Source organism: Sorex fumeus, unplaced genomic scaffold (assembly GCF_029834395.1).
Source record: "Sorex fumeus unplaced genomic scaffold, SorFum_2.1 ptg000156l, whole genome shotgun sequence".
Classification (NCBI taxonomy): Eukaryota; Metazoa; Chordata; class Mammalia; order Eulipotyphla; family Soricidae; genus Sorex; species Sorex fumeus.
In genome coordinates, this window is record NW_026606213.1 from 318605 (window position 1) to 333181 (window position 14577).

Below are 14577 nucleotides of genomic sequence, written 5' to 3' on the forward strand. Positions count from 1 at the left end.
GAGACACGGTTTCTGTTCACGAGGCATTCCATTTTCCATGAATAAACGTTTACTGTTCTCACGCGTGCGTGTGCGTGGTGGTTAGTGGGGAGCGTCTCGGGCGCGGGGGGAGGCTGCTGGGCCCCGGCTAGCGGCCTGTGACGGCAGGGGGCGGGTGTCCAGGGAAACAGGCCCCTCCTGCACCCCTGCCCTGCCACCCCCGGAGAGAGAGGACCCACCTTGCTCACCCCGGGGCACAGCGGGCCGGAGGACGTGCTCTGCATGCAGGCGCCCCACGTGCAGCCAGGCGCCGAGCACCGTGACCCCTGAGCACCGGCCGCCAGAGGCCTGTCACCGAGTCCACAGGGAGTGAAGGCTAAGTCCAGTCTGTCCCCTCCAAAAGAGGCCCGGGAGAGACCGCCCCGACCAGCACTCGGATAGTTAACCCGGTGTTTGCCCCCCACTGGGAACATCCTCCCGCCCCTCCTGCAACTAGGACAGCACCCCACGGCCCTGGAACTGTCTCCAAGAAGAGCCAGAGCCGGGCTCCCCCGCCAGGCCTGGGGCGGCTCTCGGAACCCGTTCCTCCAGGCACCCCGGACGAATAAGGACCCCCACCCCTATTGGAGTCTAGATGTTGGGGTCCAGGTTCCCCAGGTTGGGAGAACAGCTGAGAGTCACAACTTGGGGAGGAGGAGTTCAGAGGTAGCACGGTGGGGAGGACGCTTGCCTTGCATGCAGCCGACCCGGGTTCGATTCCCAGCATCCCACCGCCAGGAGTCATTCCTGAGCGCATGAGCCAGGATAACCCCTGTGCATCGCCGGGTGTGACCCAAAAAGCGAAAAAAAAAAAAAAAAAGTTATAAAGAATGTCACCAGAATGGCGTGGGGGGAGGGTGGCGTCTGGCTAGTAAACTCAGGGTTCTGCTCCCTTAGTGCAGAAGGGAATAGGCAGCGTTTGCCACACTGGGTCCTTGTTACGCTTTCGGTGAATATGCAGGCATGAGCCCTGAGCATCGCCCTCTGCAGACACTGTGGCCCGGCCCAGAGTGAGTCATGAGCAGAAACCGTCCCCGCTCAAGGGCGGCCCAGGAGCCCCGGCTCCAAACTGCACGCACACATTAGCTCTTAGTATACGTGAAATGCCCCTTTTTTTTTTTTTTTTTGCTTTTTGGGTCACACCTGGCAATGCTCAGAGGTTACTCCTGGTTCATAGACTCAGGAATGACTCCTGGCGGTGCTCGGGGGACCATATGGGATGCTGGGAATCGAACCCGGGTCGGCCGCGTGCAAGGCAAACGCCCTACCCGCTGTGCTATCGCTCCAGCCCCTATTCTGACCTTTTTTTGGGGGGTCACACCCGGCGATGCACAGGGGTCACTTCTGGCTCACGCACTCAGGAATTACCCCTGGCGGTGCTCGGGGGACCATATGGGATGCTGGGAATCGAACCCGGGTCGGCCGCGTGCAAGGCAAACGCCCTACCCGCTGTGCTATCGCTCCAGCCCCGAAATGCCCCGTTATTGACAGCGGATGGTGGTTCTCCAAAAAACGGTCTAACGTTCTTGCTTTCCCTGGGGCCTGACATGTTTCCGGGGGAGGGGTGGGGGGCAGGAGAAGAAAGAGGAGGAACAATCAAGGGCCCACGAACCCACGGGGAAGGAACAAGCCAAGAAAAAAAAAAAAGGTGCAAAACAGAAATGAATAACTTAGCTAACGTCTCCGCAGCTACCAAAAACCGTGTCTTCTCCGTCCATCGCTCGCTTTCGTCTTCATAAAGATTTCATCACGGATCACGCAGCGCCGAGTTCTCTGGCTTCGCAGGAATTCCAAATCCCCACGTGCCGTCTGCCAGCCTTAAGTTGCTCCCAGTTAGATTTCAAGCTCCGAGTTCTGCAAATTCTGATTCTATCATTTGGGGAGACGGAGGGCGACAGCCCCCCACCCCCCCGGCAACGCCCAGGAAAGACCGTGTCTAGCTGGGGTTGGGCCGTGTGGTCGCAGGCATTGAACCCAAGCTGCCAACGTGCTCAGCGTCCTGCCCGGCCTTGCTTCAGCTGTGCATACTGGGGCTAGCATCTCTCCCTCTCTGAAACCCTCCCCGGGCTCTTTTCTCCCGTGCACCGGCTGCTGGGCCCCAGGTCCCTGGGCAGGTGTGCTGGAGGACTCGGCAGGACCGAGGCTGGACCTGTGGACCTGCACTGGCCTCCTCTGCACTCTGCGACGCTGTTTTCCCGTGAAGGGCCATTTCCTCTTCTCCCCAGCGGGTTGTTCTCATCTCCGGGATGATGCCCGCACCATCCCCACAGGATAATGAGCGGCTGCACTTCCCACAGCTGCCAGAACGAATGAACCCCCAAAATGGACTGGCTTCAAACAACACTCTGGAGGAACCGGAGAGAGAGGACAGCGGGGAGGGCATTTTGCCTGGCACGCGGCCGAGCTGGGTTCCATCCCCAACATCGCCCAGGGTCCCAGGAGGACAGCCAGGAGTGGTTCCTGAGTGCAGAGCCAGGAGTCAGCCCTGAGCATCGCCGGGTTTGGCCCCAGAACAAACAAACAAAAATCCTGGAGCCCAGAAATCCTAAACAGCCCAGAGTCTGGAGGGCTGGTTCTTTGTTTTTATTTTATTTTTATATTTTTTGCTTTTTGGGTCACACCTGGCGATGCTCAGGGGTTACTCCTGGCTCTGCACTCAGGGATCACTCCTGGCGGTGCTCAGGGGACCATATGGGATGCTGGGAATCGAACCCAGGTCGGCCGCGTGCAAGGCAAACGCCCTACCCGCTGTGCTGTCTCTCCAGTCCCTTCTTTGTTTTTATTTTTGGTGGTTTTTTTTGTTTTGTTTTGTTTTCCTTTCAAGAGACTACTCGGTCCCAGCCTCCTCCGGCTTGTAGAACTTACCAGCGTTCCTTGGCTCCTGGCCCTTCCTTCGTCGGTGAAATCTGCACCCCAGCATTTCAGCGGGTCCTTCGAAGCAAAGAAGAAGACAACGTATTGCTCTGGGGCCAGGTAGCACAGCCGGGAGGGCGTTTGCCTGGCGCACCGCCTACCCAGGTTCGATCTCCGGCATCCCATAGGGTCCCCCAAGCCCGCCCGAAGTGATTCCTGAGTGCAGAGTAGGAGTCAGCCCTGAGCACCGTGGGCATGGGGCCCCAGAGCAAAGGAAATAAAAATAAAAGCCCCCCCCCCCCTTGGGGGCTGGAGCCAGAGCACAGCGGGTAGGGCGTTTGCCTTGCACGCGGCCGACCCGGGTTCGATTCCCAGCATCCCATATGGTCCCCCGAGCACCGCCAGGAGTAACTCCTGAGTGCAGAGCCAGGAGGAACCCCTGAGCATCGCCGGGTGGGACCCAAAAAGCAAAAAAATAAAAATAAAAATAAAATAAAAGCCCCCTCTCCTATATTGCCGGCAGGTGCAATGCCACATGTGGACAGCAGGTGGCAGGCAATCCCTGCCCAGAGCTTCCAAGCGCCTCTGGAGCCGTGTGCAACAGTCAGGCTGGTCCCAAGGCAGTCAGGACGGAGCTCCGGCAGAGCTCAAGTCGCCCGGGTTCGATCCCCAGCGGCTCCGAGTCAGACCTTTCCTCCTGTCCGTGCCGGGATCGTGGCTGCGTGCAGCCGCCCTGCTGAGAAGGTAGGAGACAAAGGCAAGCGGGGAGGTTTCAAGTCTTTCACCGGCTGAGTGACCCCCGAAGCCTTGAGTGTTATTCGCATCTAATCTAAGCAGGAGGAAGAAACTCTGTGACTTTTAGTTTGTTGGTTTGTTTGGTTTTGGGGTTTTCTTTTTTGTTGTTGTTGTTTTTTCTTTTGGGTCACACCCGGCGATGCCCAGGGGTTCCTCCTGCCTCTGCACACACTCCTGGCGGTGCTCAGGGGACCCTCTAGGATGCTGGGAATCGAACCCGGGTCAGCCGCGTGCAAGGCAGACGCCCCCTGCCCGCTGTGCTCTCGCTCCAGCCCCAGTTTGTTCGTTTTGAGACCACACACCAGGTGGTGTGCTCAGGGCTGACTCCTGGCTCTGCACTCAAGCATCACTCCTGGCCGGGCTCCGGGGCCCCCATGGAATGCCAGGGATCGAACCCAGGTCAGCACGTGCAAGGGAAGTGTGCCCCCCACTGTACTAGCGCTCTGGCCTCCTGGAGATGTAGTCCAGTGACGGGTAGGTTGCTGGCCTTGCCGGAGGCTGACCTGTGTACAATTCTCCCTCATCCCCCCCCCCCCCCCCAGGCACACACCTGCCCTGGCCAGGAGTAATCTCTGAGCACACAGCCAGGAGTAAGCCCTGAGCACTGCCAGGTATGGCCCTTCTTGAAAAGAAAGGAAGAAAAAGAAAGAAAGAAAGAAAGAAAGAAGGAAGGAAGGAAGGAAGGAAGGAAGAAGGGAAGGAGGGAAGGAGGGAGGGAGGGAGGGAGAAAGAAAGAAAGAAGAAAGAAAGAAAGAAAGAAAGAAAGAAAGAAAGAAAGAAAGAGAAAGAAAAAGGGAGGGAGGGAGGGAGGGAAGGAGGGAGGGAGGAAGAAAGAAAGAAAGAAAGAAAGAAAGAAAGAAAGAAAGAAAGAAAGAAAGAGAGAGAAAGAAGGAAGGAAGGAAGGAAAGAAAGAAAGAAAGAAAGAAAGAAAGAAAGAAAGATGGGGGTGGAGAATGGGCACTGGTGAAGGGACAGATGTTTCATTGTATGACCGAGACTTAGACCCGAAAGCTTTGTAACTGCTCTCACGGTGATTCAATAAATAAAATCATAAAAAATGAAAAAAAAAGTCAGGTGGAGTTCATGCCCCATTCAATCAGCTAATCAGTGGCTGAATAAATAACTAGCAGTACTCCTACATGAAAGAAAGAAAGAAAGAAAGAAAGAAAGAAAGAAAGAAAGAAAGAAGAAAGAAAGAAAAAAGAAAGAGAGAGACAATTCCTGCAAATGCGTCCCTTCCACTCGGGGAAGGAGGACAGGGCGGGCTGTTCCGGCTCCATTTCCATCCTGGCTGTGATCTATAAAGTTGCATTAGCAATTTTTAAAACAAGGGACACCCCACTGACACACTGTCGGGTTAAGTGCCCGGAAACCCGCTGGCGCTGTCTCTGGAACCGGCTTCTTCTAGTTCCGCAGATCTGCCCACCAGGCGCCAAACAGCTGCTCAGCTGCGTGCCACCCCCCTCCCTGGCCCGCCAGCCAACAGGAACCTCACCTTCGCCCCTGCGGGGACGTCCCGGCAAAAGCACTGAAGCGGCTTCTCCCGCCTCCCTCGCGCCTGCCAGCCAGGTTGAACCAAATATTTACCGACTCGGCTCAAATGAGACCCAGCAGGAAAGCTTGTCACAGATCGGCGTCCCAGAAAAATGTCTCTTGTTCCCTGTCCCTGGGAAAATAGGGCACAGGGGGAGGCGGATGGAAAACGGCCCGCGTGGCCGTGGCCCGGGCCCCTCGCAGCACCCGGGTTCCAGAACTCAAAGGTTTCTGGGGTTGGTTTTCTTTTCGTTTTTGGTTGGTTTTTTTTTTTTTTTTTTTTTTTTGCTTTTTTGGGTCACACCCGGTGATGCTCAGGGGTTACTCCTGGCTCTGCGCTCAGGAATTACCCCTGGCGGTGCTCAGGGGACCCTATGGGATGCTGGGAATCGAACCCGGGTCGGCCCGGGTGCAAGGCAAACGCCCTCCCCGCTGTGCTATCACTCCAGCCCCTTTTCGTTTTTGTCTGAGCCACACCCCAGCGGTGTTCCGGGCTGACTCCTGGCTTGGCACTCAGGGATCACTCCGGATCACTCCGGCGGGGCTCAGGGGACCCTTAGGGGCGCTGGGAATCAAACCTGGGTGACCCCAAACAAGGGGAGCACCCTCCCCGCTGGGCTATTGTTTCACTCTGGCCCCAAGTTCATGATTTTGTTTTTTCTTTATTGGGTCACACCCGGCGATGCTCAGGGGTTCCTCCTGCCTCTGCGCTCAGGAATGACTCCTGGTGGTGCTCGGGGGACCCTATGGGATGCTGGGAATCGAACCCGGGTTGGCCGCGTGCAAGGCACATGCCCTCCCCGCTGTTCTCTCGCTCCAGCCCCAAGTTTGTGATTTCTGACCGGGGAGCTGCCTCAAATAACCAGGGGAAGGGTTTGAATGTGGGAACCCCAGGCTCTATCCCCAGCACCACGGCGTCCCCGGGCACTGCTCAAAATGGTCCCCCCAAATCAAAACTGGGGTGCCAGAGAGATCAAACAGCAGGCAGGACGCTTGCCTTACACGTGGCCACTCTGAGTTCCGTCCCTGGCACCCCAGCCCCACCGGGAGTGAGCTCTGAGCACAGAGCCGGGAGTCAGCCCTCAGCACGGCTGGGGGTGACCCAGAAACCAAATCAATCAGAAAATAAAACTGGGGGAAGAGAGGGCCCCCCGAGATAGCACAGCAGGGCGCGCGCTGGCCGTGCACGCAGCCGACCCAGGTTCGATCCCCGGCATCCCCTAGGGTCCCCCAAGCCCTGCCGGGAGTGAGCCCCGAGCACAGAGCCAGAAGTTAAGTTCTGAGCACTGCCAGGGGTGACCCCCAAAACAAAAGGACAAAATGCCAGGGATGGAGAAGAGGGCGAGAGCACAGGTGTTGTAGGTGGGAGCACCATACGCAGAGCACCCCTAGGAGCACCGCTGGGTGTAGTTCCGCCACTCTCCGCGCCCCCCCTCCCCACGCAACCCCCCAAAAAGGCTCCGGGGATGAAGAACCACGCAGGGAGCCGCCCTTCCCCCTGAGCCCGCTGGGTGGCGCCCGAGAGGAGCCAGGCGCTGCAGCCGCGGGCTTCCTGGAGGCGGCGGCCAGAGGCCCTTTGCTGCCTCAGTGGCAGGAACGGGGAGACAGAGGAGCGCGGCTGGGAAGGGAGAGGGTTTCTGTGCTATCCTCAACCCAGGGCACCTGGCTGGGGGCACCTGCCCGGTGCCAGTGGCCTACAGTTACCTGGAGGCTGGTCGCCTTGGCCCGGGGAGGGGTGATTTTGTCTGTCTCTGTACCCCCAAAACTTGCTTCTCTGGGCCCCTCCAGGCAGCTTTGCACCATCTGGCAGCGGGAACCCCTCCGGGGCGAATGGAATTTTCTTTTCTTTTTTCTTCCTTTTAATTTTTGTGCAGGCTTCCGGACTCAGGTTACTCCTGGTTTTGTGCTCAAGGATCATTCCTGGCGGGGCTCAGGGCGCTCTATGGACCAGGGATCAAACCCAGGTGCAAGGCAAATGCCTTAACCGGGGAGCCCTCCTGTACTCTGCACTGTCCCTCCGACGCCCTCACTGCCCTCCCACCTGGGACGGGGCTGGGACCCGGAGAGACAGTACAGTGCCCTTGCCTTGCACGTGACAAACCCAGGGTCCCGCCAGGAGTGAGCCCTGAGCATGGCCGGGTGTGGCCCCAAAACAAACAGACAAAAAAAACACAAGTCATTGCAAGGGCTGGAGCGATAGCACAGTGGGTAGGGCATTTGGTGGACCCGGGTTCGATTCCCAGCATCCCATATGGTCCTCGTCTGAGCACCGCCAGGAGTAATTCCTGAGTGCAGAGCCAGGAGGAACCCCTGAGCATCGCTGGGTGTGACCCAAAGAGCAAAAAAAAAAAAAAAAAAAAAGACCAGCATGAGGGCAGGGAGGGGCCGAGACAGAAGACAGAACCCGGGAGGAGGGTTTGGGCACTTGCCTTGCATGTCCCTGACCTTCAGCACCACCAGGAGTGACCCTAAAGACAGAGCCCGGAGTCATTCCTGAACACGGCCAGGTGTGGCCCAACCAGGCCTCCCCCGCAAAAAAAAAAATATAATAATAATAATAGCATTGGGGGTAGGACGTTTGCCTTGAACATGACTGACCGGGGTTCGATTCCTGGCATCCCATATGGTCCCCTGAGTGCAGAGCGAGGAGTAATCCCTGAGCACTGCCCCGGGTGTGACCCCCCAAAGCCAAAAATAAATAAATAAATAAATAAATAAAAAATAATATGGAAAAATAAAAAATAATAAAAATAATAAAAAATAATATGGAAAAATAAAAAATAATAAAAAAATAAATAATATGGAAAAATAAAAATAATAAAAATAATAAAAATAATATGGAAAAATAAAAAATAATAAAAATAATAAAAAATAATATGGAAAAATAAAAAATAGAACCCCTTGAGCAGACACCCATGCCAATAGAAATGTCCCTTTGGGTCTTTCTCTGTGGTTCTCAGATTACAGTCTAGATCAGGCGGAATAAAAAAGTACTCACCAGCAAACAAAAAGCGGACGGAAATCCCTGGCCTGGAGGAGTTTGAATTCCACTGGGGAAAGCGGAAGAAATCGAATCCATTTGGCACGCTCAGCGGAGGAGGAGGAGTCCTTATCGGCCAGGACCCATCCGAGGCTTTTTCTAACACATTGCCTTTCGGCCTTCCAGAAACGTGGGATTCACTCAGACCAGAACATGAAGCTGAGGGAAGGGACGTGCTTGTCCCAAGCCCAGTATGGTCAGTGGTCCTTGGAACATAGAAGGGCAGAGAGCATCTGAGGGTGCTTGGACACTGCTCTGATGTTCTTTGGTATCCCAAGAAAGGTGGTTCTTCTGGTGGATCGACTCTTAATGATTTCTAAGAACTCTTTACATAGGAAGGATGCTATTTTGAACCACGTTGCTCCAGCCCCCAAGGATGCTATTTTGAACCACGTTTTGGCTATTGTACCAACAGAGCGAGATCGGGATCCAAGGACTTGGCATCAGGCACCCTGAGGAACTGCCAAGATTTGCAATGTATTTCCTTAGACGGGCCAGGCAGCTCCCAGATAACCAACCTCTCAGAAGACAGCAGAACTTCTATGTATTTTTCTCGGGGGAAGGGGGAGGTATATACCCAGACTGTTTGGTGCTCAGACTGTTCGGTGCCAGGGTTTGAACCCACGACTCCTGCCTGAGCTCCAGCCCGGGGAATAATAGTCTAATAAACTGCAAGTTATTTGTGTTTGTTTGTTTGGGGGCCTCATCCGGCGATGCTCAGGGCTTCCTCCTGGCTCTGCACTCAGGAATCACTAGGGAGTGCTCGGGAGACCCTGATCTGTAGAGTGCAGAACGCCAGACCCCGAGGGATCCTGGGGATCGAACCCTGGCCAAGTGCAAGGCAAACGCCCTCCCTGCTGGCCTCCCTGTCCTGGCCCCGAAGGTAAATTCTAGGTATGGAAATGTGTCCTCAAAGGATGGTCTTATCAGAAATCTCCGTGAGAGCTGGTATCTGCACTCACTGGGGCAGGGAGGAAGGAGGCAGGAGAGAAGGAGCACTCCCCGCCCCAAACTCCCGGTTACACCACAGCCAGGCCCATCCCTGCCTCAGTTCTCCCAGATGCCCCTCCTTCCCCAGAGCTGGCATCTTGACACCCAGCTACCCTTCCTCTGTCTCCTTAGGACAGCGGGCAGCGAGTCGGGTCGTTGCCTGGCACGTGGCCCACCTGGGTTCAACCCTTTTTTTTGGGGGGGGTCACACCCGGCGATGCACAGGGGTTACTCCTGGCTCATGCACTCAGGGATGACTCCTGGCGGTGCTCGGAGGACCGTGTGGGATGCTGGGAATCAAACCCGGGTCGGCCGCGTGCAAGGCAACGCCCTCCCCGCTGTGCTATCACTCCAGCCCCCACCTGGGCTCAACCCTTAGCACCCCTGAGCACCACCAGGAGGGATCCCTTAGGGCGAAGCCAGGAGTCAGGGCTGAGCACGGCCGGGTGTGGCCCAAAAACTAACAGAAATTTCAGTGAATTCAGTTCATCTTTCTTGCTTTGTTTTTTTTGGGGACACACCAGCCGTGCTCAGGGCTGACCAGGAAGCTCTGTGCTCGGGGATCACTCACGGTGGCGCTCACAGAACCCTGTGGGGTGTTGGGACCAAACCTGTAATACTGGGGCCGGAGAGACAGTGGAGCAGGGGAGGCTGCTTTGCACTTAGTCAACTTCGGTTTGCTCTCCTGAGCACTGGGCTGGGAGCAGTTCCACGGGATGGGGCTTCCAGACAAAGAAGGAAAGTCAAACCATAGAGTGCAGAACGCCAGGTGTTGGGTGATGCTAGGGGCGCCTCGCTTCTCAATCCGGGACCTCCCAGCTTCCCAGACACAGGAATGGAAGCTCCGAGAACGTGCCTGGTCATTTCGGCTCCCCCAGAATTGCCTGTGACAGATAAAATGGTGTCTCAAGGGGCCAGAGGAGGGGCTGGAGCGGGAGCACAGCGGGGAGGGCGTTTGCCTTGCACGTGGCCGACCCGGGTTCGATCCCCAGCATCCCATAGGGTCCCCCGAGCACCGCCAGGAGTCATTCCTGAGTGCAGAGCCCCTGTGCATGGCCAGGTGTGGCCCCCCAAAAAAAATTCAGAATGAGTTCAAACCAGCGCCCAGCACCCACAGACCCCAGAAGCACCCTCCTGGCCGGTGTCCTGGGCTTGTCATGAGGCCGGTTCCTAGTCCAGCAAGAGAGGTGATTCAGGCAAGGGGTAACCCGGTTCTCAAGTCAAGCCATCAGCCGGTCTTCTTGGCCCTCCCCGCCCCTGCCTGGGTGACCACGTGAGACTGGCCGCAGGCAAGGTCAGCGGCCACTGGGCTCCCAAGCAGTAATCTCTGTTTGTTTGGGTTTGGGGGCCACGCCCAGAGGTGCTGATTCTGTGCTCTGATCTCGGACCGCGTTGGCAGGCTGGAGGGGGGCCCTCCGCAGGGCTGGGGATCGAACCTGGGCCGGCCACATGCCAGGCAAGCGCTTTGGCCCCGGTGCTGTTCGATGGTTTACTTTGGTTTGCCCAGCGATGCTCAGGGCTTACTCCTGGCTCTGTGCTCAGGGACCATCCTGGCAGGGCTCAGGGGACCCCGTGTGGGGTGCCGGGGATCAAACCCGCGGATGCCAGGAGCAAGGCGAACACTGACTCCGCCTGGCCCCACGGCCTCTACACTAGTTTTCAGGAAATGAGTCTGTTCCTGCCCGCACGCGGCCTCCCGGAGGATCTGCGTGCAGGACCGCGTGTGTCCCGGTTAGTGAGAGTCACGCAGCCACACTGCGATCACCATCATTTTGAGTCCCCGTGTTTTCTGCCCCTGGCGTTACCTTTAGCTGGGGGAAGAAATCTAAATGGAATTTCTTTTGCTTTTAGTTGGGTTTTCTTTTTTTTTCTTTGTCCTTTGGGCCCACACCCGGCGATGCTCAGGGGTTCCTCCTGGCTCTGCGCTCAGGAATGACTCCTGGCGGTGCTCGGGGGACCCTAGGGGATGCCGGGGATCGAACCCACGTCGGCCGCGTGCAAGGCAAACGCCCTCCCCGCTGTGCTATCGCTCCAGCCCTCTTTGCTTTTATTTATTTTGTGGGGAGCATGAGAGGCGGGGTCACACCCGGCAGTGCTCAGGGCTGACTCCTAGCTCTGTGCTCAGGGATATTTCCCGGCAGACTTGGAGGACGATCTGGGGTGCTGGGGAATCAAACCTGAGGACCCCGGTGGGCTGCCAGTGAGGCAAGCGCCTTCCCCTCTGTACTCTCATTCAGGGCCTCCGCTTCACTGTTAGTAATACAACCTTTAAAAAAATCTCCTTCTGCTGGGGCTGGAGTGATAGCACAGCGGGGAGGGCGTTTGCCTTGCACGCGGCTGGCCCGGGTTCGATTCCCAGCATTCCACAGGGTCCCCTGAGCACAGCCAGGAGTAACTCCTGAGTGCAGAGCCAGGAGGAACCCCTGTGCATCGCCGGGTGTGACCCAAAAAGCAAAAAAAAAAAAAAAAAAAAAAAAAGCAAAAATCTAGAGACACACACACACACACACACACACGCACACACACGTGCCTCGAACGCAGCCAACCCGGGTTCGATTCCCAGTATCCCATAGGGTCCCCTGAGCACCACCAGGAGTGATTCCTGAGTGCAAAGTCAGGAGTAACCCCTGTGCCTCGCCGGGTGTGACCCAAAAAGCAAATAAAAATAAAAAATAAAAAGAAAGGCCTTGATTGGGGCTGGAGCGATAGCACAGCGGGTAGGGCATTTGCCTTGCATGCAACCGACCGGGGTTCGAGTCCCAGCATCCCATGTGATTCCCTGGAGCCCCACCAGGAGCAATACCCGAGTGCATGAACCAGGAGTAACCCCTGTGCCTCGCCGGGTGTGACCCAAAAAGCAAAAAAAAAGAAAAAAAAAGTAGGGCGTTTGCCTGGCCTGCAGCCAACCCGGGTTCGAGCCCCGCCAGGGGTGATTCCTGAGTGCCTGAGCCAGGAGGAAGCCCTGAGCATCGCCGGGTGTGTCCCACAAAGGAAAAAAGGGGTAAAAAACCCTCCCCGGGGTCTTTGGCGGGTCCCCGCTCCCGGCGCCACGGCCTCCGCGCGCCCCCGCACCCGGCTCGTTCCTGCCCCAGGGCCTTTGCACGGCGCTTCGGGCGCTCCCGCGCGCTCCCGCCGGCCTCCCCTTCCCCGCCCGCCCTCGAGGGGGCCGGGCCGGGGCGGGCCGGGGCGGGGCGCGCTTGGGCGGGCGGCGTCCGGGCGGGCGAGCCGGTCCGGCGGGTGCGCGCGGGTCCGGCGGGTCCGGCGGGTCCGGCCCGGGTCCGAGCGCCATGGACGGGCTGCGGCGGGGCCTGTCGCGCTGGCGGCGCTACCACATCAAGGTGCACCTGGCGGACGAGGCGCTGCTGCTGCCGCTGACCGTGCGGCCGCGGGACACGCTCAGCGACCTGCGCGCGCAGCTGGTGGGCCAGGGGGTCAGCTCGTGGGGTCGCGCCTTCTACTACAACGCGCGGCGGCTGGACGACCACCAGACGGTGCGCGACGCGCGCCTGCAGGACGGGGCGGTGCTGCTGCTGGTCAGCGACCCCAGGTGGCCGGCCGGGCGCGGGCGGGGGGGGGAGGGGGCGGGGAGGGGGTCCGGGGGGTCCGGGTGGGCCAGCTGGGGCGAGGGAGGGGGCAGGGGGCGGCCCCCAGCGGACCTCAGGGCCTGGCCGCTGGACACCGGGCGGGGGGTGGCCAGGACGGCCTTTGCCCAGCTGGGCCCCCCACCCGGATGGCACCCCTGGCACCCCCTGTGGCCCCCAAGGACGGCAGAAGGGGCACCAAGGCCAGACTGGGGTGGAAAGGGGGTCCACCACCCGGGTGAGGAGGACCCCCCGCCCGGACCCTGGGGAGGCCAGGCCAGGGCACGGGTGCGGCCAGAGGTGGGCCCAGGCGGGTGGGAAGGGGCAGTGGGTGGCCTCTGGGCCCCTCTGCCTGCTGGCACCCCCTCGCCTCTGGTCTCTGTCCTTCCCCCGTCCCATGGGGACCCTGCACCCCCCCACCTTCCGCCCTGGCTGTCTGTCCGTCCCAGCCCTTGGGGGCCTGCCGGCTTCTGGGGCCGGGGGCGTCCTGGGTGGGTGTCCCATGGGGACCCTGCACCCCACCTTCTGCCCTGGCTGTCTGTCCGTCCCAGCCCTTGGGCGCCTGCCGGCTACAGGGGCGGGGGGCGTCCTGGGTGGGTGGGTGGCGTTTCCCTGAGAGCAGAGCTCTGCTGGCAGGAATCCCAGCCGCCGTGTGTGTGCCCAGGGGACAGGGGACACCCTGGGCTGTCACCCCCCGGGGGGTGACCCCGACACAGTTTAACGAAAACAACCAGAGGTGCTGCAGACCCGGGTTTGAGCCCTGAGTGATCCCTGAGCACAGAGCCCGGAGTCAGCTCCCAGCGAGCACGTCCAGATCTGGCCCCAAAGCTGAAACGGACGAAAAGCAAGCGGGAGAGCTCGGAGGGCCGCAAGGATGGGCCGCCGGGAAGCGCATGTGTGTCTTGGGGTTTACTGGGGTCCCCCGAGCCTGCCGGAGCAATCCCTGAGCACAGAGCCAGGAGCAAGTTCAGAACGCCGCCGGGGGTGTGGCCCCAAACAAAACACACAACCCCGAGAAAGAGCCGGAACTTCTTTCTTTCTTTCTTTCTTTCTTTCTTTTTGGGTCACACCCGGCAATCGATGCACGGGGCTTACTCCTGGCTCTGCACTCGGGAGTGACCCGGGAATAGAACCCGGGTCGCCCTACCTGCCGGGCCACCGCTCCAGCCTCCCCGTCTCCCCTCTCTCAAGCAGCCCTGGTCCCAGAAGGTGAGGGGTGACCCGAGGGCAGCGGAGAGATGCTGGCTGGAAGGAGCCCCCTGGGGCGGAGGGGCGCTGCCCCAGCCCTGGGCTCACTCCAGGTAAGACACCGGGGAAGGGCTAGGGAGGAGGCCGGGGTGGGGAGGGTGTTTGCCTGCACCCCGCCGGCCCGGGTTCGATCCCCGGCATGCCATAGGGTCCCCCGAGCACCGCCTAGGAGTCATTCCTGAGCACAGAGCCAGGAGTCAGCCCTGAGCATAGCCAGGTGGGACCCAAAAAGCAAAACAGAGAAGCCGAAATGATCTGGTCCTTCGTGTCCTGCTTGGGTGGAAAGTTTTGTTTGCCTGGGGGCCACCCCCGGCGATGCTCAGGGGCTCCTCCTGCCTCTGTGCTCAGGAACGACTCCTGGCGGTGCTCCGGGGAGCCTATGGCATGCCGCGGATCGAACCCGGGTCGGCCGGGTGCAAGGCAAACGCCTTCCCCTGGTGGTGCTGGTGGAGGGTGGTGGTGGTGCGGGACCCTATGGGAGGCGGGGGATCGAACCCGCGTCTGCTGCAGGCAGGGCCA

General features: G+C 58.9%; 1 protein-coding gene across 2 annotated transcripts; it reads left to right on the forward strand.

Annotated features, from left to right (window-relative positions):
- Positions 1–12486: 12486 nt before the first annotated feature.
- Positions 12487–14091, forward strand: TINCR (TINCR ubiquitin domain containing). Of its 2 annotated transcripts, none has more exons than XM_056107284.1 (2): positions 12487–12776; positions 14002–14091. In XM_056107284.1, the coding sequence occupies exons 1-2, from the start codon at positions 12517–12519 to the stop codon at positions 14021–14023; spliced, it is 282 nt and encodes a 93-aa protein (XP_055963259.1). In that variant the 5' UTR covers positions 12487–12516; the 3' UTR covers positions 14024–14091. The 2 variants fall into 2 exon arrangements, with proteins under 2 accessions (XP_055963259.1, XP_055963260.1); XM_056107285.1 differs by having other exon boundaries at positions 14005–14091.
- The last annotated feature ends 486 nt before the right edge of the window (positions 14092–14577 follow it).